This window comes from Eucyclogobius newberryi, unplaced genomic scaffold (genome assembly GCF_026437365.1).
Source record: "Eucyclogobius newberryi isolate DKJ021-1_F unplaced genomic scaffold, fEucNew1.0.hap1 SCAF_22, whole genome shotgun sequence".
NCBI classification, from domain to species: Eukaryota; Metazoa; Chordata; class Actinopteri; order Gobiiformes; family Gobiidae; genus Eucyclogobius; species Eucyclogobius newberryi.
The window spans coordinates 27462425-27486457 of record NW_027315857.1 but is presented as its reverse complement, the minus strand read 5'-3'; the positions used below and the strand labels follow the sequence as shown (position 1 = coordinate 27486457).

General features: G+C 46.1%; 1 protein-coding gene across 1 annotated transcript in view; it reads right to left on the bottom strand.

The window, feature by feature from the left end:
- Window positions 1-24033, bottom strand: part of LOC140371394 (disks large homolog 4-like) — a 43142-nt gene that overhangs the window by 10206 nt on the left and 8903 nt on the right. Inside the window, exons 2-10 of the mRNA XM_072458505.1 lie at window positions 22241-22291; window positions 13953-14077; window positions 9959-10128; window positions 8836-8972; window positions 6844-6988; window positions 6124-6380; window positions 2833-2935; window positions 2301-2394; window positions 1-177 (exon numbers count right to left, since the gene is read on the bottom strand). Of these exons, the coding sequence (XP_072314606.1) occupies window positions 1-177; window positions 2301-2394; window positions 2833-2935; window positions 6124-6380; window positions 6844-6988; window positions 8836-8972; window positions 9959-10128; window positions 13953-14077; window positions 22241-22291 (1259 nt within the window). The remainder of the gene's footprint in view (window positions 178-2300; window positions 2395-2832; window positions 2936-6123; window positions 6381-6843; window positions 6989-8835; window positions 8973-9958; window positions 10129-13952; window positions 14078-22240; window positions 22292-24033) is intronic.

Sequence of the window (24033 nt, the reverse complement as noted above, 5' to 3'; positions counted from 1 at the left end):
CTGTGCTTGGAGGGGACGTAGCCCAGCTCCTCTAGCTCCCCCTGCTGGGTGAGTCTGCGCGCCTGCCACCACTCGTCATCACTGGAGTCCACCACGTGAAGGACCTCCCCGAAGTTAAAGTCCAGAGCCTGAGACAGAACGCCACAGTCCCACTGCTTATCGTAGTCAAAGAGAGCTCTGAGGAGACAAGGAGAGAGGAGACATGAGAAACAGAGCTCTGAGGAGACAAGGAGAGAGGAGACATGAGAAACAGAGCTCTGAGGAGACAAGGTGAGAGGAGACATGAGAAACAGAGCTCTGAGGAGACAAGGTGAGAGGAGACATGAGAAACAGAGCTCTGAGGAGACAAGGAGAGAGGAGACATGAGAAACAGAGCTCTGAGGAGACAAGGAGAGAGGAGACATGAGAAACAGAGCTCTGAGGAGACAAGGAGAGAGGAGACATGAGAAACAGAGCTCTGAGGAGACAAGGTGAGAGGAGACATGAGAAACAGAGCTCTGAGGAGACAAGGTGAGAGGAGACATGAGAAACAGAGCTCTGAGGAGACAAGGAGAGAGGAGACAGAGGCAGTGTCCTGCAGGAGGGGGCGTGTCCTGTAGGGGGCGTGTCCTGCATGGGCGTGTCCTGTAGGGGGCGTGTCCTGCAGGGGCGTGTTCTGTAGGGGGCGTGTCCTGTAGGGGGCGTGTCCTGCAGGGGGAGTGTCCTGCAGGAGGGGGCGTGTCCTATAGGGGGCGTGTCCTGTAGGGGGCGTGTCCTGTAGGGGGCGTGTCTTGCAGGAGACGTGTCCTCCAGGGGGCGTGTCCTGTAGGGGGCGTGTCCTGCAGGGGGAGTGTCCTGCAGGAGGGGGCGTGTCCTATAGGGGGCGTGTCCTATAGGGGGGGTGTCCTGTAGGGGGCGTGTCCTGCAGGGGACGTGTCCTGCGGGGGTGTGTCCTGTAGGGGGCGTGTCCTGCAGGGGGAGTGTCCTGCAGGAGGGGGCGTGTCCTATAGGGGGCGTGTCCTGTAGGGGGCGTGTCCTGCAGGGGACGTGTCCTGCAGGGGGCGTGTCCTGTAGGGGGCGTGTCCTGTAGGGGGCGTGTCCTGTAGGGGGCATGTCCTGCAGGGGGAGTGTCCTGCAGGAGGGGGCGTGTCCTATAGGGGGCGTGTCCTGTAGGGGGCGTGTCCTGCAGGGGACGTGTCCTGCAGGGGGCGTGTCCTGTAGGGGGCGTGTCCTGTAGGGGGCGTTTCCTGTAGGGGTTGTGTCCTGTAGGGGGCGTGTCCTGTAGGGGGCGTGTCCTGTAGGAGGAGTGTCTTGTAGGAGGCGTGTCCGTTAGGGGGCGTGTCCTATAGGAGGAGTGTCCCGTAGGGGGCGTGTCCTGTAGGAGGCGTGTCCTGTAGGGGGCGTGTCTTGTAGGGGGCGTGTCCTGTAGGGGGCGTGTCCTGTAGGGGGCGTGTCCTGTAGGAGGAGTGTCCTGTAGGAGGCGTGTCCTGTAGGAGGCGTGTCCTGTAGGGGGCGTGTCCTGTAGGAGGAGTGTCCTGTAGGAGGCGTGTCCTGTAGGGGGCGTGTCCTGTAGGGGGCGTGTCCTGTAGGAGGAGTGTCCTGTAGGGGGCGTGTCCTGTAGGGGGCGTGTCCTGTAGGGGGCGTGTCCTGTAGGAGGAGTGTCCTGTAGGGGGCGTGTCCTGTAGGGGGCGTGTCCTGTAGGGGGCGTGTCCTGTAGGGGGCGTGTCCTGTAGGAGGAGTGTCCTGTAGGAGGAGTGTCCTGTAGGGGGCGTGTCCTGTAGGAGGAGTGTCCTGTAGGGGGCGTGTCCTGTAGGGGGCGTGTCCTGTAGGGGGCGTGTCCTGTAGGAGGAGTGTCCTGTAGGAGGAGTGTCCTGTAGGGGGCGTGTCCTGTAGGGGGCGTGTCCTGTAGGAGGAGTGTCCTGTAGGGGGCGTGTCCTGTAGGGGGCGTGTCCTGTAGGAGGAGTGTCCTGTAGGAGGAGTGTCCTGTAGGGGGCGTGTCCTGTAGGGGGCGTGTCCTGTAGGGGGCGTGTCCTGTAGGAGGAGTGTCCTGTAGGGGGCGTGTCCTGTAGGGGGCGTGTCCTGTAGGGGGAGTGTCCTGTAGGAGGAGTGTCCTGTAGGAGGAGTGTCCTGTAGGGGGCGTGTCCTGTAGGAGGAGTGTCCTGTAGGGGGCGTGTCCTGTAGGGGGCGTGTCCTGTAGGGGGCGTGTCCTGTAGGGGGCGTGTCCTGTAGGGGGCGTGTCCTGTAGGGGGCGTGTCCTGTAGGGGGCGTGTCCTGTAGGGGGCGTGTCCTGTAGGGGGCGTGTCCTGTAGGAGGGGCTGTACCTGATGTAAAAGGACCTGGGGCTTCTCAGACTTCCAGAGCTGTTCATCATCTGCTCCCTCAGGTCGTGGATCTTTGCCTCGAAGCGACTGTACTCTGTATTTAAAGATACAAATATACAAATATACTGTATTTAAAGATACAAATATACAAATATACTGTATTTAAAGATACAAATATACAAATATACTGTATTTAAAGATACAAATATACAAATATACTGTATTTAAAGATACAAATATACACATATACTGTATTTAAATATACAAATATACTGTATTTAAAGATACAAATATACACATATACTGTATTTAAATATACAAATATACTGTATTTAAAGATACAAATATACACATATACTGTATTTAAAGATACAAATATACACATATACTGTATTTAAATATACAAATATACAAATATACTGTACTCTGAACACAACATGTGTATTTAAATATACAATTAAAGCTTCAAAGCTGAATAAATACTTTGCTCTAATACAAAGTTGTGCTTCAGGCGTGAGGGCATCTGACTCACCTTCTGGTCTGAACTGGGCCAAGATCGTCACAGTTTGTCCTGCGTTTTTCAGGGCGGCAGCCGCCTGCTCATGAGTGGCATATCTGAGGTCCACACCATTCACCTGTGGGACATGAGGGACATGAGGAGCATGAGGGACATGAGGAGCATGAGGGACATGAGGGACATGAGGGACATGGGGAGCATGAGGGACATGAGGGACATGAGGGACATGAGGGACATGAGGGACATGAGGAGCATGAGGGACATGAGGGACATGAGGAGCATGAGGGACATGAGGGACATGGGGAGCATGAGGGACATGAGGAGCATGAGGGACATGAGGGACATGAGGGACATGAGGGACATGGGGGAGCATGAGGGACATGAGGAGCATGAGGGACATGAGGGACATGAGGAGCATGAGGGACATGAGGAGCATGAGGGACATGAGGGACATGAGGGACATGGGGAGCATGAGGGACATGAGGGACATGAGGGACATGAGGAGCATGAGGGACATGAGGGACATGAGGGACATGGGGAGCATGAGGGACATGAGGGACATGAGGGACATGGGGAGCATGAGGGACATGAGGGACATGAGGGACATGAGGAGCATGAGGGACATGAGGGACATGAGGAGCATGAGGGACATGAGGGACATGAGGGACATGGGGAGCATGAGGGACATGAGGAGCATGAGGGACATGAGGGACATGAGGGACATGAGGGACATGGGGAGCATGAGGGACATGAGGAGCATGAGGGACATGAGGGACATGAGGAGCATGAGGGACATGAGGGACATGAGGGACATGGGGAGCATGAGGGACATGAGGGACATGAGGGACATGAGGAGCATGAGGGACATGAGGAGCATGAGGGACATGAGGGACATGGGGAGCATGAGGGACATGAGGGACATGAGGGACATGAGGAGCATGAGGGACATGAGGGACATGAGGAACATGAGGGACATGAGGGACATGAGGGACATGAGGAGCATGAGGAGCATGAGGAGCATGAGGAACATGAGGAACATGAGGGACATGAGGGACATGAGGGACATGAGGGACATGAGGAGCATGAGGAGCATGAGGAGCATGAGGAGCATGAGGAGCATGAGGGACATGAGGGACATGAGGAGCATGAGGAACATGAGGAGCATGAGGAGCATGAGGAGCATGAGGGACATGAGGAACATGAGGAGCATGAGGAGCATGAGGAGCATGAGGAACATGAGGAGCATGAGGGACATGAGGAACATGAGGAGCATGAGGAACATGAGGAGCATGAGGAGCATGAGGGACATGAGGAACATGAGGAGCATGAGGGGCATGAGGAGCATGAGGAGCATGAGGGACATGAGGAGCATGAGGAGCATGAGGAGCATGAGGAACATGAGGAGCATGAGGGGCATGAGGAGCATGAGGAGCATGAGGGACATGAGGAGCATGAGGAGCATGAGGAGCATGAGGGACATGAGGAACATGAGGAGCATGAGGAGCATGAGGGACATGAGGAACATGAGGAGCATGAGGAGCATGAGGAGCATGAGGAGCATGAGGAGCATGAGGAACATGAGGGACATGAGGAGCATGAGGAGCATGAGGAGCATGAGGGACATGAGGAACATGAGGAGCATGAGGAACATGAGGAGCATGAGGGACATGAGGAACATGAGGAGCATGAGGGACATGAGGGACATGAGGAGCATGAGGAGCATGAGGAGCATGAGGAGCATGAGGGACATGAGGGACATGAGGAGCATGAGGGACATGAGGGACATGAGGAACATGAGGGACATGAGGAACATGAGGAGCATGAGGAGCATGAGGAGCATGAGGAGCATGAGGAGCATGAGGGACATGAGGGACATGGGGAGCATGAGGGACATGAGGGACATGAGGAGCATGAGGGACATGAGGGACATGAGGAACATGAGGGACATGAGGAACATGAGGGACATGAGGGACATGAGGAGCATGAGGAGCATGAGGAGCATGAGGGACATGAGGGACATGAGGGACATGAGGGACATGAGGAGCATGAGGAGCATGAGGAACATGAGGGACATGAGGGACATGAGGAGCATGAGGAGCATGAGGAGCATGAGGAGCATGAGGAACATGAGGAGCATGAGGAGCATGAGGAGCATGAGGAGCATGAGGAGCATGAGGAACATGAGGAGCATGAGGAGCATGAGGAGCATGAGGAGCATGAGGAGCATGAGGGACATGAGGAGCATGAGGGACATGAGGAGCATGAGGAGCATGAGGAGCATGAGGAGCATGAGGAACATGAGGAGCATGAGGAGCATGAGGAGCATGAGGAGCATGAGGGACATGAGGAGCATGAGGAGCATGAGGAGCATGAGGGACATGAGGGACATGAGGAACATGAGGGACATGAGGAACATGAGGAGCATGAGGAGCATGAGGAGCATGAGGAGCATGAGGAGCATGAGGGACATGAGGAGCATGAGGAACATGAGGAGCATGAGGAGCATGAGGAGCATGAGGAGCATGAGGAACATGAGGAGCATGAGGAGCATGAGGAGCATGAGGAGCATGAGGAGCATGAGGGACATGAGGGACATGAGGAACATGAGGAGCATGAGGAGCATGAGGAGCATGAGGAGCATGAGGAGCATGAGGGACATGAGGAGCATGAGGAACATGAGGAGCATGAGGAGCATGAGGAGCATGAGGAGCATGAGGAACATGAGGAGCATGAGGAGCATGAGGAGCATGAGGAGCATGAGGAGCATGAGGGACATGAGGGACATGAGGAGCATGAGGAGCATGAGGAACATGAGGAGCATGAGGAGCATGAGGAGCATGAGGAGCATGAGGAGCATGAGGAACATGAGGAGCATGAGGAGCATGAGGGACATGAGGAGCATGAGGAGCATGAGGGACATGAGGAGCATGAGGAGCATGAGGAGCATGAGGAGCATGAGGAGCATGAGGAGCATGAGGAGCATGAGGAGCATGAGGAGCATGAGGGACATGAGGAGCATGAGGAGCATGAGGAGCATGAGGAGCATGAGGAGCATGAGGAACATGAGGAGCATGAGGAGCATGAGGGACATGAGGAGCATGAGGAGCATGAGGAGCATGAGGAGCATGAGGAGCATGAGGAGCATGAGGAGCATGAGGAGCATGAGGAGCATGAGGAGCATGAGGGACATGAGGGACATGAGGAGCATGAGGAGCATGAGGAGCATGAGGAGCATGAGGGACATGAGGAGCATGAGGAGCATGAGGAGCATGAGGAGCATGAGGAGCCAGTCACAGCTGGACTCACCGACAGGATCTGGTCTCCTTTCCTCAGCTCCCCGCTCAGGTCGGCAGGTCCTCCCGACAGGATGAAGGAGATGAAGATTCCTTCTCCATCTTCGCCGCCGACGATGTTGAACCCGAGTCCTGAAGCGCCGCGTTGGACGACCACACGCCGCGCCTCGTCTCCCATCATGCACCTGGACACGGGCGAGTACCTGCGGGGGGGGGAGGGGGGGGGCAGCGCCGCCGGGTACTCACACATGTACTCAGGCTCCATGTAGGCTGTGGAGAGAGAAGGTCTGAGCTGGACCTGGACCTGGACCTGGACCTGGGCCTGGACCTGGACCTGGACCTGGACCTGGACCTGGACCTGGGCCTGGACCTGGACCTGGACCTGGACCTGGACCTGGACCTGGACCTGGACCTGGTTCTGGACCTGGACCTGGACCTGGACCTGGGCCTGGACCTGGACCTGGACCTGGACCTGGTTCTGCACCTGGTTCTGGATCTGGACCTGGACCTGGACCTTGACCTGGTTCTGGTTCTGGTTCTGGACCTGGTTCTGCACCTGGTTCTGGACCTGGACCTGGGCCTGGACCTGGACCTGGTTCTGGACCTGGACCTGGACCTGGACCTGGTTCTGGACCTGGTTCTGAACCTGGTTCTGGACCTGGTTCTGGACTTGGTTCTGGACCTGGTTCTGGACCTGGTTCTGGTCCTGGTTCTGGTCCTGGTCCGGACTCACATGTGATGTCGGGGGGGCTGTATCTCTCAGGTTGAGGTTGGGAAAAGTGCGACGGCGCCACCTTCAGGTAGACCACCTCGCCGGTGTTCTTCAGAGCAGCTACGGCGTCTTCATGAAGAACGTCATCCAGACACATGTGGTTCACCTGAGAACCAGAGGAGAACCAGGATCAGACCAGAACCAAACATGAGAGAACATGAGAGAACATGAGAGAACATGAGAGAGAACATGAGAGGAACATGAGAGAGAACATGAGAGAGAACATGAGAGAACATGTGAGAACATGAGAGAACATGAGAGAGAACATGAGAGGAACATGAGAGAGAACATGAGAGAGAACATGAGAGAACATGTGAGAACATGAGAGAACATGAGAGAACATGAGAGAACATGAGAGAACATGAGAGGAACATGAGAGTACATGAGAGAGAACATGAGATAGAACATGAGAGAGAACATGAGAGAACATGAGAGAACATGAGAGGAACATGAGAGAGAACATGAGAGAACATGAGAGAACATGAGAGAACATGAGAGAACATGAGAGAGAACATGAGAGAACATGTGAGAGAACATGAGAGAACATGAGAGAGAACATGAGAGAACATGAGAGTACATGAGAGAACATGAGAGAACATGAGAGAGAACATGAGAGAACATGAGAGAACATGAGAGAGAACATGAGAGAGAACATGAGAGAACATGAGAGAACATGAGAGAACATGAGAGAACATGAGAGAACATGAGAGAGAACATGAGAGAACATGTGAGAGAACATGAGAGAACATGAGAGAGAACATGAGAGAACATGAGAGTACATGAGAGAACATGAGAGAACATGAGAGAGAACATGAGAGAACATGAGAGTACATGAGAGAACATGAGAGAACATGAGAGAGAACATGAGAGAACATGAGAGAACATGAGAGAACATGAGAGAACATGAGAGATAACATGAGAGAACATGAGAGAACATGAGAGAACATGAGAGAACATGAGAGAGAACATGAGAGAACATGAGAGAGAACATGAGAGAACATGTGAGAACATGAGAGAACATGAGAGAACATGAGAGAACATGAGAGAACATGTGAGAACATGAGAGAACATGAGAGAGAACATGAGAGAGAACATGAGAGAGAACATGAGAGAACATGAGAGAACATGAGAGAGAACATGAGAGAACATGAGAGAACATGAGAGAACATGAGAGAGAACATGAGAGAACATGAGAGAACATGAGAGAGAACATGAGAGGAACATGAGAGAACATGAGAGAGAACATGAGAGAGAACATGAGAGAACATGAGAGAGAACATGAGAGAACATGAGAGAGAACATGAGAGAACATGAGAGAGAACATGAGAGTACATGAGAGAACATGAGAGAACATGAGAGAGAACATGAGAGAACATGAGAGAACATGTGAGAACATGAGAGAACATGAGAGAACATGAGAGAACATGAGAGAACATGTGAGAACATGAGAGAGAACATGAGAGAGAACATGAGAGAGAACATGAGAGAGAACATGAGAGAACATGAGAGAACATGAGAGGAACATGAGAGAACATGAGAGAACATGAGAGAGAACATGAGAGAACATGAGAGAGAACATGAGAGAACATGAGAGAACATGAGAGAACATGAGAGAACATGAGAGAACATGAGAGAGAACATGAGAGAACATGAGAGAGAACATGAGAGGAACATGAGAGAACATGAGAGAGAACATGAGAGAGAACATGAGAGAACATGAGAGAGAACATGAGAGGAACATGAGAGTACATGAGAGGAACATGAGAGAACATGAGAGAGAACATGAGAGAACATGAGAGAACATGAGAGGAACATGAGAGAACATGAGAGAACATGAGAGAACATGAGAGAACATGAGAGAACATGAGAGAACATGAGAGAACATGAGAGAACATGAGAGAACATGAGAGAGAACATGAGAGAACATGAGAGGAACATGTGTGTTCTACTCACAGCCAGGATCTTGTCTCCGATGCAGAGTCGTCCATCGCGGTGCGCGGCTCCGCCCTCGATGATCTTTGTCACGTAGATGCTGTTGTCTCCAGGAACGTGCTGATTCCCCACTCCTCCTGCTATACTGAAGCCCAGACCTGAAACGGGTCAGAACCGGGTCAGAACCAGGTCAGAACCGGGTCAGAACCGGGTCAGAACCGGGTCAGAACCAGGTCAGAACCGGGTCAGAACCAGGTCAGAACCGGGTCAGAACCAGGTCAGAACCAGGTCTACTGAAGCCCAGGTCTGATGTGAAGTGTTTAAAAGCATCTTTTTAATTTGTTTTAAAGTTTCGACTCTCCTCCTGTTACTCCTTCTGTTACTCCTCCTGTTATTCCTCCTCCTCTTGTTACTCCTCCTCCTCTTGTTACTCCTCCTCCTCCTGTTACTCCTCTTGCTCCTGTTACTCCTCCTGCTCCTGTTACTCCTCCTCCTCTTGTTACTCCTCCTCCTCCTGTTACTCCTCCTGCTCCTGTTACTCCTCCTCCTCTTGTTACTCCTCCTGCTCCTGTTACTCCTCTTGCTCCTGTTACTCCTCCTGCTCCTGTTATTCCTCCTCCTCTTGTTACTCCTCCTGCTCCTGTTACTCCTCCTGCTCCTGTTACTCCTCCTCCTCTTGTTACTCCTCCTGCTCCTGTTACTCCTCTTGCTCCTGTTACTCCTCTTGCTCCTGTTACTCCTCCTGCTCCTGTTATTCCTCCTCCTCTTGTTACTCCTCTTGCTCCTGTTACTCCTCCTGCTCCTGTTACTCCTCCTCCTCTTGTTACTCCTCCTGCTCCTGTTACTCCTCCTGCTCCTGTTACTCCTCCTCCTCTTGTTACGCCTCCTGCTCCTGTTACTCCTCCTGCTCCTGTTACTCCTCCTCCTCTTGTTACTCCTCCTGCTCCTGTTACTCCTCCTCCTCTTGTTACTCCTCCTCCTCCTGTTACTCCTCTTGCTCCTGTTACTCCTCCTGCTCCTGTTACTCCTCCTCCTCTTGTTACTCCTCCTGCTCCTGTTACTCCTCCTCCTCTTGTTACTTCTTCTGCTCCTGTTACTCCTCCTGTTACTCCTTCTGAGAGGAAGAAGGAGCCTCCAGACTCACCTTTAGGTCCTTTGAAGAGCTTGATCTGATTGGCTCGCTCTGGAGGTGGGCGACGCCGCAATACGTATAGTCGCACTACAGGCCCCGCCTCCTTCAGCGCCTCCACGGCGACGGAGTGAGTGACCTCACGAACGTCCACATCGTTCACAAAGACGATGGAGTCGTTCACCCTAATGTCACATCATCACTATTATTGATCTATATTTATTCATAGTAGACATTTAGTCCTGGTTTAGTCCTGGTTTAGTCCTGGTTTATTCCTGCTTTAGTCCTGGTTTTGTCCTGGTTTAGTCTGCTTTAGTCCTGGTTTAGTCCTGCTTTAGTCCTGCTTTAGTCCTGGTTTAGTCCTGTTTTAGTCCTGCTTTAGTCCTGGTTTAGTCTGCTTTAGTCCTGGTTTAGTCCTGCTTTAGTCCTGCTTTAGACCTGGTTTAGTCCTGGTTTAGTCCTGTTTTAGTCCTGTTTTAGTCCTGCTTTAGACCTGGTTTAGTCCTGGTTTAGTCTGCTTTAGTCCTGGTTTAGTCCTGCTTTAGTCCTGCTTTAGACCTGGTTTAGTCCTGGTTTAGTCCTGGTTTAGTCCTGGTTTAGTCTGCTTTAGTCCTGGTTTAGTCCTGCTTTAGTCCTGCTTTAGACCTGCTTTAGTCCTGGTTTAGTCCTGCTTTAGTCCTGCTTTAGTCCTGCTTTAGTCCTGCTTTAGACCTGGTTTAGTCCTGGTTTAGTCCTGCTTTAGTCCTGCTTTAGTCCTGCTTTAGACCTGGTTTAGTCCTGGTTTAGTCCTGCTTTAGTCCTGCTTTAGTCCTGCTTTAGACCTGGTTTAGTCCTGGTTTAGTCCTGCTTTAGTCCTGCTTTAGTCCTGGTTTAGTCCTGGTTTAGTCCTGGTTTAGTCCTGTTTTAGTCCTGCTTTAGTCCTGCTTTAGTCCTGTTTTAGTCCTGCTTTAGTCCTGCTTTAGTCCTGCTTTAGTCCTGTTTTAGTCCTGCTTTAGTCCTGCTTTAGTCCTGCTTTAGACCTGCTTTAGTCCTGGTTTAGTCCTGCTTTAGTCCTGCTTTAGACCTGGTTTAGTCCTGGTTTAGTCCTGTTTTAGACCTGGTTTAGACCTGGTTTAGACCTGTTTTAGTCCTGTTTTAGTCCTGGTTTAGTCCTGCTTTAGTCCTGCTTTAGACCTGGTTTAGACCTGGTTTAGTCCTGCTTTAGTCCTGCTTTAGTCCTGCTTTAGTCCTGGTTTAGTCCTGCTTTAGTCCTGCTTTAGTCCTGCTTTAGTCCTGCTTTAGTCCTGGTTTAGTCCTGTTTTAGTCCTGCTTTAGTCCTGCTTTAGACCTGCTTTAGTCCTGGTTTAGTCCTGGTTTAGTCCTGCTTTAGTCCTGGTTTAGTCCTGCTTTAGTCCTGCTTTAGTCCTGGTTTAGTCCTGCTTTAGTCCTGCTTTAGTCCTGCTTTAGTCCTGCTTTAGACCTGGTTTAGTCCTGCTTTAGTCCTGGTTTAGTCCTGCTTTAGTCCTGCTTTAGTCCTGGTTTAGTCCTGCTTTAGTCCTGGTTTAGTCCTGGTTTAGTCCTGCTTTAGTCCTGCTTTAGTCCTGCTTTAGTCCTGCTTTAGACCTGGTTTAGTCCTGCTTTAGTCCTGCTTTAGTCCTGCTTTAGTCCTGGTTTAGTCCTGCTTTAGTCCTGCTTTAGACCTGGTTTAGTCCTGCTTTAGTCCTGCTTTAGTCCTGCTTTAGTCCTGCTTTAGTCCTATTTTAGTCCTGCTTTAGTCCTGCTTTAGTCCTGCTTTAGTCCTGCTTTAGTCCTGCTTTAGACCTGCTTTAGTCCTGCTTTAGACCTGCTTTAGTCCTGCTTTAGTCCTGCTTTAGTCCTGCTTTAGTCCTGCTTTAGTCCTATTTTAGTCCTGCTTTAGACCTGCTTTAGTCCTGCTTTAGTCCTGCTTTAGTCCTGCTTTAGTCCTATTTTAGTCCTGCTTTAGACCTGCTTTAGTCCTGCTTTAGTCCTGCTTTAGTCCTGCTTTAGTCCTGCTTTAGACCTGGTTTAGTCCTGCTTTAGTCCTGCTTTAGACCTGGTTTAGTCCTGTTTTAGTCCTGCTTTAGACCTGGTTTAGACCTGCTTTAGTCCTGCTTTAGTCCTGCTTTAGTCCTGCTTTAGACCTGCTTTAGACCTGCTTTAGTCCTGCTTTAGTCCTGCTTTAGACCTGCTTTAGACCTGCTTTAGTCCTGCTTTAGTCCTGCTTTAGTCCTGCTTTAGTCCTGCTTTAGACCTGCTTTAGACCTGCTTTAGTCCTGTTTTAGTCCTGCTTTAGACCTGCTTTAGACCTGCTTTAGTCCTGTTTTAGTCCTGCTTTAGTCCTGCTTTAGACCTGCTTTAGTCCTGCTTTAGTCCTGATTTAGTCCTGCTTTAGTCCTGCTTTAGACCTGCTTTAGTCCTGCTTTAGTCCTGCTTTAGTCCTGCTTTAGACCTGCTTTAGTCCTGTTTTAGTCCTGCTTTAGTCCTGCTTTAGTCCTGCTTTAGTCCTGCTTTAGTCCTGTTTTAGTCCTGCTTTAGACCTGCTTTAGACCTGCTTTAGTCCTGTTTTAGTCCTGCTTTAGTCCTGCTTTAGACCTGCTTTAGTCCTGCTTTAGACCTGCTTTAGTCCTGCTTTAGTCCTGCTTTAGTCCTGCTTTAGACCTGGTTTAGACCTGCTTTAGTCCTGCTTTAGTCCTGCTTTAGACCTGCTTTAGTCCTGCTTTAGTCCTACTTTAGACCTGCTTTAGACCTGCTTTAGTCCCGCTTTAGTCCCGCTTTAGTCCCGCTTTAGTCCCGCTTTAGACCCGCTTTAGTCCCGCTTTAGTCCCGCTTTAGTCCCGCTTTAGTCCCGCTTTAGTCCCGCTTTAGACCCGCTTTAGTCCCGCTTTAGACCTGCTTTAGACCTGCTTTAGTCCTGTTTTAGTCCTGCTTTAGTCCTGCTTTAGACCTGCTTTAGTCCTGCTTTAGACCTGCTTTAGTCCTGCTTTAGTCCTGCTTTAGTCCTGCTTTAGACCTGGTTTAGACCTGCTTTAGTCCTGCTTTAGTCCTGCTTTAGACCTGCTTTAGTCCTGCTTTAGTCCTGCTTTAGTCCCGCTTTAGACCCGCTTTAGTCCCGCTTTAGTCCCGCTTTAGTCCCGCTTTAGTCCCGCTTTAGTCCCGCTTTAGACCCGCTTTAGTCCTGCTTTAGTCCTGCTTTAGACCTGCTTTAGTCCTGTTTTAGTCCTGCTTTAGTCCTGCTTTAGTCCTGCTTTAGTCCTGCTTTAGACCTGCTTTAGTCCTGCTTTAGTCCTGCTTTAGTCCTGCTTTAGTCCTGCTTTAGTCTTGCTTTAGTCCTGCTTTAGACCTGCTTTAGTCCTGCTTTAGTCCTGCTTTAGACCTGCTTTAGTCCTGCTTTAGTCCTGCTTTAGTCCTGCTTTAGTCCTGCTTTAGACCTGCTTTAGTCCTGCTTTAGTCCTGCTTTAGACCTGCTTTAGTCCTGCTTTAGTCCTGCTTTAGTCCTGCTTTAGTCCTGCTTTAGACCTGCTTTAGTCCTGCTTTAGTCCTGCTTTAGACCTGCTTTAGTCCTGCTTTAGTCCTGCTTTAGTCCTGCTTTAGTCCTGCTTTAGTCCTGCTTTAGACCTGCTTTAGTCCTGCTTTAGTCCTGCTTTAGTCCTGCTTTAGTCCTGCTTTAGTCCTGCTTTAGACCTGCTTTAGTCCTGCTTTAGTCCTGCTTTAGTCCTGCTTTAGTCCTGCTTTAGACCTGCTTTAGTCCTGCTTTAGTCCTGCTTTAGTCCTGCTTTAGTCCTGCTTTAGACCTGTTTTAGACCTGCTTTAGTCCTGCTTTAGTCCTGTTTTAGTCCTGCTTTAGTCCTGCTTTAGTCCTGCTTTAGTCCTGCTTTAGACCTGTTTTAGACCTGCTTTAGTCCTGCTTTAGTCCTGTTTTAGTCCTGCTTTAGTCCTGCTTTAGTCCTGCTTTAGTCCTGCTTTAGTCCTGCTTTAGTCCTGCTTTAGTCCTGCTTTAGTCCTGCTTTACCTGAGTCTTCCGTCCTGGGATGCTGCTCCTCCAGAGATGATCTTGGTGATGAAGATGCTGGGATCATCTCCGATATGAGGATTGTCAGTTCCTCCAGCGATTGAGAAGCCGAGGCCCGAGTTCCCCTGGAACCAGAACCAGGGTCAGAACCCGGACCTCCTCCTCTACTGACTCCTCCTTCTGAAGTACTGACCCGTTCTCTAAAGTACTGACATTCTCTAAAGTACTGACCGTTCTCTAAAGTACTGACGTTCTCTATAGTTCTGACCCGTTCTCTAAGGTACTGACCGTTCTCTAAGGTACTGACCGTTCTCTAAGGTACTGACCGTTCTCTAAAGTAATGACGTTCTCTAAAGTACTGACCGTTCTGTAAGGTACTGACCGTTCTCTAAAGTACTGACCGTTCTCTAAAGTACTGACGTTCTCTATAGTTCTGACCCGTTCTCTAAAGTACTGATGTTCTCTAAAGTACTGATGTTCTCTAAAGTACTGACGTTCTCTAAAGTACTGACCGTTCTCTAAAGTACTGACGTTCTCTAAAGTACTGATGTTCTCTAAAGTACTGATGTTCTCTAAAGTACTGACCGTTCTCTAACGTACTGACGTTCTCTAAAGTACTGATGTTCTCTAAAGTACTGATGTTCTCTAAAGTACTGACCGTTCTCTAAAGTACTGACGTTCTCTAAAGTACTGACCGTTCTCTAAAGTACTGACGTTCTCTAAAGTACTGACCGTTCTCTAAGGTACTGACCGTTCTCTAAAGTACTGACGTTCTCTATAGTTCTGACCCGTTCTCTAAAGTACTGATGTTCTCTAAAGTACTGATGTTCTCTAAAGTACTGACGTTCTCTAAAGTACTGACCGTTCTCTAAAGTACTGACGTTCTCTAAAGTACTGATGTTCTCTAAAGTACTGATGTTCTCTAAAGTACTGACCGTTCTCTAACGTACTGACGTTCTCTAAAGTACTGATGTTCTCTAAAGTACTGATGTTCTCTAAAGTACTGACCGTTCTCTAAAGTACTGACGTTCTCTAAAGTACTGACCGTTCTCTAAAGTACTGACGTTCTCTAAAGTACTGACCGTTCTCTAAGGTACTGACCGTTCTCTAAAGTACTGACGTTCTCTATAGTTCTGACCCGTTCTCTAAAGTACTGATGTTCTCTAAAGTACTGACGTTCTCTAAAGTACTGACCGTTCTCTAAAGTACTGACGTTCTCTAAAGTACTGATGTTCTCTAAAGTACTGATGTTCTCTAAAGTACTGACCGTTCTCTAACGTACTGACGTTCTCTAAAGTACTGATGTTCTCTAAAGTACTGATGTTCTCTAAAGTACTGACCGTTCTCTAAAGTACTGACGTTCTCTAAAGTACTGACCGTTCTCTAAAGTACTGACATTCTCTAAAGTACTGATGTTCTCTAAAGTACTGACGTTCTCTAAAGTACTGACATTCTCTAAGGTACTGATGTTCTCTAAAGTACTGACGTTCTCTAAATTACTGATGTTCTCTAAAGTACTGACATTCTCTAAGGTACTGACGTTCTCTAAAGTACTGACGTTCTCTAAAGTACTGACGTTCTCTAAAGTACTGACGTTCTCTAAAGTACGAACATTCTCTAAGGTACTGATGTTCTCTAAAGTACTGACGTTCTCTAAAGTACTGATGTTCTCTAAAGTACTGACATTCTCTAAGGTACTGACGTTCTCTAAAGTACTGACGTTCTCTAAAGTACTGACGTTCTCTAAAGTACTGACATTCTCTAAGGTACTGACGTTCTCTAAAGTACTGACGTTCTCTAAAGTACTGACGTTCTCTAAAGTACTGACCGTTCTCTAAAGTACTGACATTGTCTAAAGTACTGACGTTCTCTAAAGTACTGACATTCTCTAAAGTACTGACGTTCTCTAAGGTACTGATGTTCTCTAAAGTACTGACGTTCTCTAAAGTACTGATGTTCTCTAAAGTACTGACATTCTCTAAGGTACTGACGTTCTCTAAAGTACTGACGTTCTCTAAAGTACTGATGTTCTCTAAAGTACTGATGTTCTCTAAAGTACTGACGTTCTCTAAAGTACTTACGTTCTCTAAAGTACTGACCGTTCTCTAAAGTACTGACGTTCTCTAAAGTAATGATGTTCTCTAAAGTACTGATGTTCTCTAAAGTACTGACCGTTCTCTAAAGTACTGACGTTCTCTAAAGTACTGACGTTCTCTAAAGTACTGACGTTCTCTAAAGTACGAACATTCTCTAAGGTACTGATGTTCTCTAAAGTACTGACGTTCTCTAAAGTACTGATGTTCTCTAAAGTACTGACATTCTCTAAGGTACTGACGTTCTCTAAAGTACTGACGTTCTCTAAAGTACTGACGTTCTCTAAAGTACTGACATTCTCTAAGGTACTGACGTTCTCTAAAGTACTGACGTTCTCTAAAGTACTGACGTTCTCTAAAGTACTGACCGTTCTCTAAAGTACTGACATTGTCTAAAGTACTGACATTCTCTAAGGTACTGATGTTCTCTAAAGTACTGACGTTCTCTAAAGTACTGATGTTCTCTAAAGTACTGACATTCTCTAAGGTACTGACGTTCTCTAAAGTACTGACGTTCTCTAAAGTACTGATGTTCTCTAAAGTACTGATGTTCTCTAAAGTACTGACGTTCTCTAAAGTACTTACGTTCTCTAAAGTACTGACCGTTCTCTAAAGTACTGACGTTCTCTAAAGTACTGATGTTCTCTAAAGTACTGATGTTCTCTAAAGTACTGACCGTTCTCTAAAGTACTGACGTTCTCTAAAGTACTGACCGTTCTCTAAAGTACTGACATTCTCTAAAGTACTGACGTTCTCTAAAGTACTGACGTTCTCTAAAGTACTGACCGTTCTCTAAAGTACTGACGTTCTCTAAAGTACTGATGTTCTCTAAAGTACTGATGTTCTCTAAAGTACTGACCGTTCTCTAACGTACTGACGTTCTCTAAAGTACTGATGTTCTCTAAGGTACTGATGTTCTCTAAAGTACTGACGTTCTCTAAAGTGCTGATGTTCTCTAAAGTACTGACATTCTCTAAGGTACTGACGTTCTCTAAAGTACTGACGTTCTCTAAAGTACTGACGTTCTCTAAAGTACGAACATTCTCTAAGGTACTGATGTTCTCTAAAGTACTGACGTTCTCTAAAGTACTGATGTTCTCTAAAGTACTGACATTCTCTAAGGTACTGACGTTCTCTAAAGTACTGACGTTCTCTAAAGTACTGACGTTCTCTAAAGTACTGACCGTTCTCTAAAGTACTGACATTCTCTAAAGTACTTACGTTCTCTAAAGTACTGACGTTCTCTAAAGTACTGACATTCTCTAAGGTACTGATGTTCTCTAAAGTACTGACGTTCTCTAAAGTACTGATGTTCTCTAAAGTACTGACATTCTCTAAGGTACTGATGTTCTCTAAAGTACTGACGTTCTCTAAAGTACTGATGTTCTCTAAAGTACTGACATTCTCTAAGGTACTGACGTTCTCTAAAGTACTGACGTTCTCTAAAGTACTGACGTTCTCTAAAGTACTGATGTTCTCTAAAGTACTGATGTTCTCTAAAGTACTGACGTTCTCTAAAGTACTTACGTTCTCTAAAGTACTGACCGTTCTCTAAAGTACTGACGTTCTCTAAAGTACTGATGTTCTCTAAAGTACTGATGTTCTCTAAAGTACTGATGTTCTCTAAAGTACTGACGTTCTCTAAAGTACTGACGTTCTCTAAAGTACTGACATTCTCTAAGGTACTGACGTTCTCTAAAGTACTGACGTTCTCTAAAGTACTGACGTTCTCTAAAGTACTGACATTCTAAGGTACTGATGTTCTCTAAAGTACTGACGTTCTCTGATGTACTGATGTTCTCTAAAGTACTGACATTCTCTAAGGTACTGACGTTCTCTAAAGTACTGACGTTCTCTAAAGTACTGACGTTCTCTAAAGTACTGACGTTCTCTAAGGTACTGACGTTCTCTAAAGTACTGACGTTCTCTAAAGTACTGACGTTCTCTAAAGTACTGACCGTTCTCTAAAGTACTGACATTCTCTAAAGTACTGACGTTCTCTAAAGTACTGACGTTCTCTAAAGTACTGACATTCTCTAAGGTACTGATGTTCTCTAAAGTACTGACGTTCTCTAAAGTACTGACATTCTCTAAGGTACTGACGTTCTCTAAAGTACTGACGTTCTCTAAAGTACTGACGTTCTCTAAAGTACTGACGTTCTCTAAAGTACTGATGTTCTCTAAAGTACTGACATTCTCTAAGGTACTGACGTTCTCTAAGGTACTGACGTTCTCTAAAGTACTGACATTCTCTAAGGTACTGACGTTCTCTAAAGTACTGACGTTCTCTAAAGTACTGATGTTCTCTAAAGTACTGACATTCTCTAAGGTACTGACGTTCTCTAAGGTACTGACGTTCTCTAAAGTACTGACATTCTCTAAGGTACTGACGTTCTCTAAAGTACTGACGTTCTCTAAAGTACTGACGTTCTCTAAGGTACTGACGTTCTCTAAAGTACTGACGTTCTCTAAAGTACTGACATTCTCTAAGGTACTGACGTTCTCTAAAGTACTGACGTTCTCTAAAGTACTGACGTTCTCTAAAGTACTGATGTTCTCTAAAGTACTGACATTCTCTAAGGTACTGATGTTCTCTAAAGTACTGACGTTCTCTAAAGTACTGATGTTCTCTAAAGTACTGACATTCTCTAAGGTACTGACGTTCTCTAAGGTACTGACGTTCTCTAAAGTACTGATGTTCTCTAAAGTACTGATGTTCTCTAAAGTACTGACATTCTCTAAGGTACTGACGTTCTCTAAAGTACTGATGTTCTCTAAAGTACTGATGTTCTCTAAAGTACTGATGTTCTCTAAAGTACTGACGTTCTCTAAAGTACTGACGTTCTCTAAAGTACTGACGTTCTCTAAAGTACTGACGTTCTCTAAAGTACTGATGTTCTCTAAAGTACTGACATTCTCTAAGGTACTGATGTTCTCTAAAGTACTGACGTTCTCTAAGGTACTGACGTTCTCTAAGGTACTGACGTTCTCTAAAGTACTGACGTTCTCTAAAGTACTGACGTTCTCTAAAGTACTGATGTTCTCTAAAGTACTGACATTCTCTAAGGTACTGATGTTCTCTAAAGTACTGACGTTCTCTAAAGTACTGATGTTCTCTAAAGTACTGACATTCTCTAAGGTACTGACGTTCTCTAAGGTACTGACGTTCTCTAAAGTACTGATGTTCTCTAAAGTACTGATGTTCTCTAAAGTACTGATGTTCTCTAAAGTACTGACGTTCTCTAAAGTACTTACGTTCTCTAAAGTACTGACCGTTCTCTAAAGTACTGACGTTCTCTAAAGTACTGATGTTCTCTAAAGTACTGATGTTCTCTAAAGTACTGACCGTTCTCTAAAGTACTGACGTTCTCTAAAGTACTGACCGTTCTCTAAAGTACTGACATTCTCTAAAGTACTGACGTTCTCTAAAGTACTGACGTTCTCTAAAGTACTGACCGTTCTCTAAAGTACTGACGTTCTCTAAAGTACTGATGTTCTCTAAAGTACTGATGTTCTCTAAAGTACTGACCGTTCTCTAACGTACTGACGTTCTCTAAAGTACTGATGTTCTCTAAGGTACTGATGTTCTCTAAAGTACTGACGTTCTCTAAAGTGCTGATGTTCTCTAAAGTACTGACATTCTCTAAGGTACTGACGTTCTCTAAAGTACTGACGTTCTCTAAAGTACTGACGTTCTCTAAAGTACGAACATTCTCTAAGGTACTGATGTTCTCTAAAGTACTGACGTTCTCTAAAGTACTGATGTTCTCTAAAGTACTGACATTCTCTAAGGTACTGACGTTCTCTAAAGTACTGACGTTCTCTAAAGTACTGACGTTCTCTAAAGTACTGACCGTTCTCTAAAGTACTGACATTCTCTAAAGTACTTACGTTCTCTAAAGTACTGACGTTCTCTAAAGTACTGACATTCTCTAAGGTACTGATGTTCTCTAAAGTACTGACGTTCTCTAAAGTACTGATGTTCTCTAAAGTACTGACATTCTCTAAGGTACTGATGTTCTCTAAAGTACTGACGTTCTCTAAAGTACTGATGTTCTCTAAAGTACTGACATTCTCTAAGGTACTGACGTTCTCTAAAGTACTGACGTTCTCTAAAGTACTGACGTTCTCTAAAGTACTGATGTTCTCTAAAGTACTGATGTTCTCTAAAGTACTGACGTTCTCTAAAGTACTTACGTTCTCTAAAGTACTGACCGTTCTCTAAAGTACTGACGTTCTCTAAAGTACTGATGTTCTCTAAAGTACTGATGTTCTCTAAAGTACTGATGTTCTCTAAAGTACTGACGTTCTCTAAAGTACTGACGTTCTCTAAAGTACTGACATTCTCTAAGGTACTGACGTTCTCTAAAGTACTGACGTTCTCTAAAGTACTGACGTTCTCTAAAGTACTGACATTCTAAGGTACTGATGTTCTCTAAAGTACTGACGTTCTCTGATGTACTGATGTTCTCTAAAGTACTGACATTCTCTAAGGTACTGACGTTCTCTAAAGTACTGACGTTCTCTAAAGTACTGACGTTCTCTAAAGTACTGACGTTCTCTAAGGTACTGACGTTCTCTAAAGTACTGACGTTCTCTAAAGTACTGACGTTCTCTAAAGTACTGACCGTTCTCTAAAGTACTGACATTCTCTAAAGTACTGACGTTCTCTAAAGTACTGACGTTCTCTAAAGTACTGACATTCTCTAAGGTACTGATGTTCTCTAAAGTACTGACGTTCTCTAAAGTACTGACATTCTCTAAGGTACTGACGTTCTCTAAAGTACTGACGTTCTCTAAAGTACTGACGTTCTCTAAAGTACTGACGTTCTCTAAAGTACTGATGTTCTCTAAAGTACTGACATTCTCTAAGGTACTGACGTTCTCTAAGGTACTGACGTTCTCTAAAGTACTGACATTCTCTAAGGTACTGACGTTCTCTAAAGTACTGACGTTCTCTAAAGTACTGATGTTCTCTAAAGTACTGACATTCTCTAAGGTACTGACGTTCTCTAAGGTACTGACGTTCTCTAAAGTACTGACATTCTCTAAGGTACTGACGTTCTCTAAAGTACTGACGTTCTCTAAAGTACTGACGTTCTCTAAGGTACTGACGTTCTCTAAAGTACTGACGTTCTCTAAAGTACTGACATTCTCTAAGGTACTGACGTTCTCTAAAGTACTGACGTTCTCTAAAGTACTGACGTTCTCTAAAGTACTGATGTTCTCTAAAGTACTGACATTCTCTAAGGTACTGATGTTCTCTAAAGTACTGACGTTCTCTAAAGTACTGATGTTCTCTAAAGTACTGACATTCTCTAAGGTACTGACGTTCTCTAAGGTACTGACGTTCTCTAAAGTACTGATGTTCTCTAAAGTACTGATGTTCTCTAAAGTACTGACATTCTCTAAGGTACTGACGTTCTCTAAAGTACTGATGTTCTCTAAAGTACTGATGTTCTCTAAAGTACTGATGTTCTCTAAAGTACTGACGTTCTCTAAAGTACTGACGTTCTCTAAAGTACTGACGTTCTCTAAAGTACTGACGTTCTCTAAAGTACTGATGTTCTCTAAAGTACTGACATTCTCTAAGGTACTGATGTTCTCTAAAGTACTGACGTTCTCTAAGGTACTGACGTTCTCTAAGGTACTGACGTTCTCTAAAGTACTGACGTTCTCTAAAGTACTGACGTTCTCTAAAGTACTGATGTTCTCTAAAGTACTGACATTCTCTAAGGTACTGATGTTCTCTAAAGTACTGACGTTCTCTAAAGTACTGATGTTCTCTAAAGTACTGACATTCTCTAAGGTACTGACGTTCTCTAAGGTACTGACGTTCTCTAAAGTACTGATGTTCTCTAAAGTACTGATGTTCTCTAAAGTACTGACATTCTCTAAGGTACTGACGTTCTCTAAAGTACTGATGTTCTCTAAAGTACTGATGTTCTCTAAAGTACTGATGTTCTCTAAAGTTCTGACGTTCTCTAAAGTACTGACGTTCTCTAAAGTACTGACGTTCTCTAAAGTACTGATGTTCTCTAAAGTACTGACATTCTCTAAGGTACTGATGTTCTCTAAAGTACTGACGTTCTCTAAGGTACTGACGTTCTCTAAGGTACTGACGTTCTCTAAAGTACTGATGTTCTCTAAAGTACTGACGTTCTCTAAAGTACTGACATTCTCTAAAGTACTGACCCGTTCCAGAGTGATCTCCTCATACTCCAGTTCTCCGTCAGAGCCGTTCATCTGAAACACAGAAGCAGAAGCCATTTAAAAACTCTGTCGCTTCATCACCACGGCAACAGCAGCTGTCGGGAGGTTACCACGGCAACTGCATCGCCATCACCGCGGCAACGACGGCTCCTCAATCACTCCATCACCCACACAGAACCAGGACTAAACCAGGTCTAAACCAGGTCCAAACCAGGTCTAAACCAGGTCTAAACCAGGACTAAACCAGGACTAAACCAGGACTAAACCAGGACTAAACCAAGTGTAAACCAGGACTAAACCAGGTCTAAACCAGGACTAAAAAAGTACTAAACCAGGACTAAACCAAGTGTAAACCAGGACTAAACCAGGTCTAAACCAGGACTAAATCAGAACTAGACCAGGACTAAACCAGGACTAAACCAGGTCTAGACCAGGACTAAACCAGGACTAAACCAGGACTAAACCAGGTGTAAACCAGGTCTAAATTAGGTCCAAACCAGGACTAAACCAGGACTAAAACAGGTCCAAACATGGTCTAAACCAGGACTAAACTAGGTCTAAACCAGGACTAAACTAGGTCTAAACCAGGTCTAAACCAGGACTAAACTAGGTCTAAACCAGGACTAAACTAGGTCTAAACCAGGTCTAAACCAGGACTAAACTAGGTCTGAAACAGGTCTAAACCAGGACTAAACTAGGTCTAAACCAGGACTAAACTTGGTCTGAACCAGGTCGAAACCAGGACTAAACCAGGTCTAAACCAGGTCTAAACCAGGACTAAACCAGGTGTAAACCAGGTCTGAACCAGGTCTAAACCAGGACTAAACTAGGTCTAAACCAGGACTAAACTAGGTCTGAACCAGGTCTAAACCAGGACTAAACCAGGTGTAAACCAGGTGTAAACCAGGTCTAAACCAGGTCTAAACCAGGACTAAACCAGGACTAAACTAGGTCTGAACCAGGTCTAAACCAGGACTAAACCAGGTGTAAACCAGGTCTAAACCAGGTCTAAACCAGGACTAAACCAGGACTAAACTAGGTCTGAACCAGGTCTAAACCAGGACTAAACTAGGTCTAAACCAGGTCTAAACCAGGACTAAACCAGGTCTAAACCAGGACTAAACCAGGACTAAACCAGGTCTAAACCAGGTGTAAACCAGGACTAAACCAGGACTAAACCAAGTGTAAACCAGGACTAAACCAGGTCTAAACCAGGTCTAAAAACGGACTAAACCAGGACTAGACCAGGACTAGACCAGGACTAAACCAGGTCTAAACCAGGTCTAAAAAAGGACTAAACCAGGACTAAACCAAGTGTAAACCAGGACTAAACCAGGTCTAAACCAGGTCTAAACCAGGTCTAAACCAGGACTAAACCAGGACTAGACCAGGACTAAACCAGGACTAAACCAGGTCTAGACCAGGACTAAACCAGGACTAAACCAGGACTAAACCAGGTGTAAACCAGGACTAAACCAGGACTAAACCAGGTCTAAACCAGGACTAAACCAGGACTAAACCAGGACTAAACCAGGTCTAAACCAGGTGTAAACCAGGACTAAACCAGGACTAAACCAGGACTAAACCAGGTCTAAACCAGGACTAAACCAGGTCTAAACCAGGTGTAAACCAGGACTAAACCAGGACTAAACCAGGACTAAACCAAGTGTAAACCAGGACTAAACCAGGTCTAAACCAGGACTAAACCAGGTGTAAACCAGGACTAAACCAGGTGTAAACCAGGACTAAAACAGGACTAAACCAGAACTAAACCA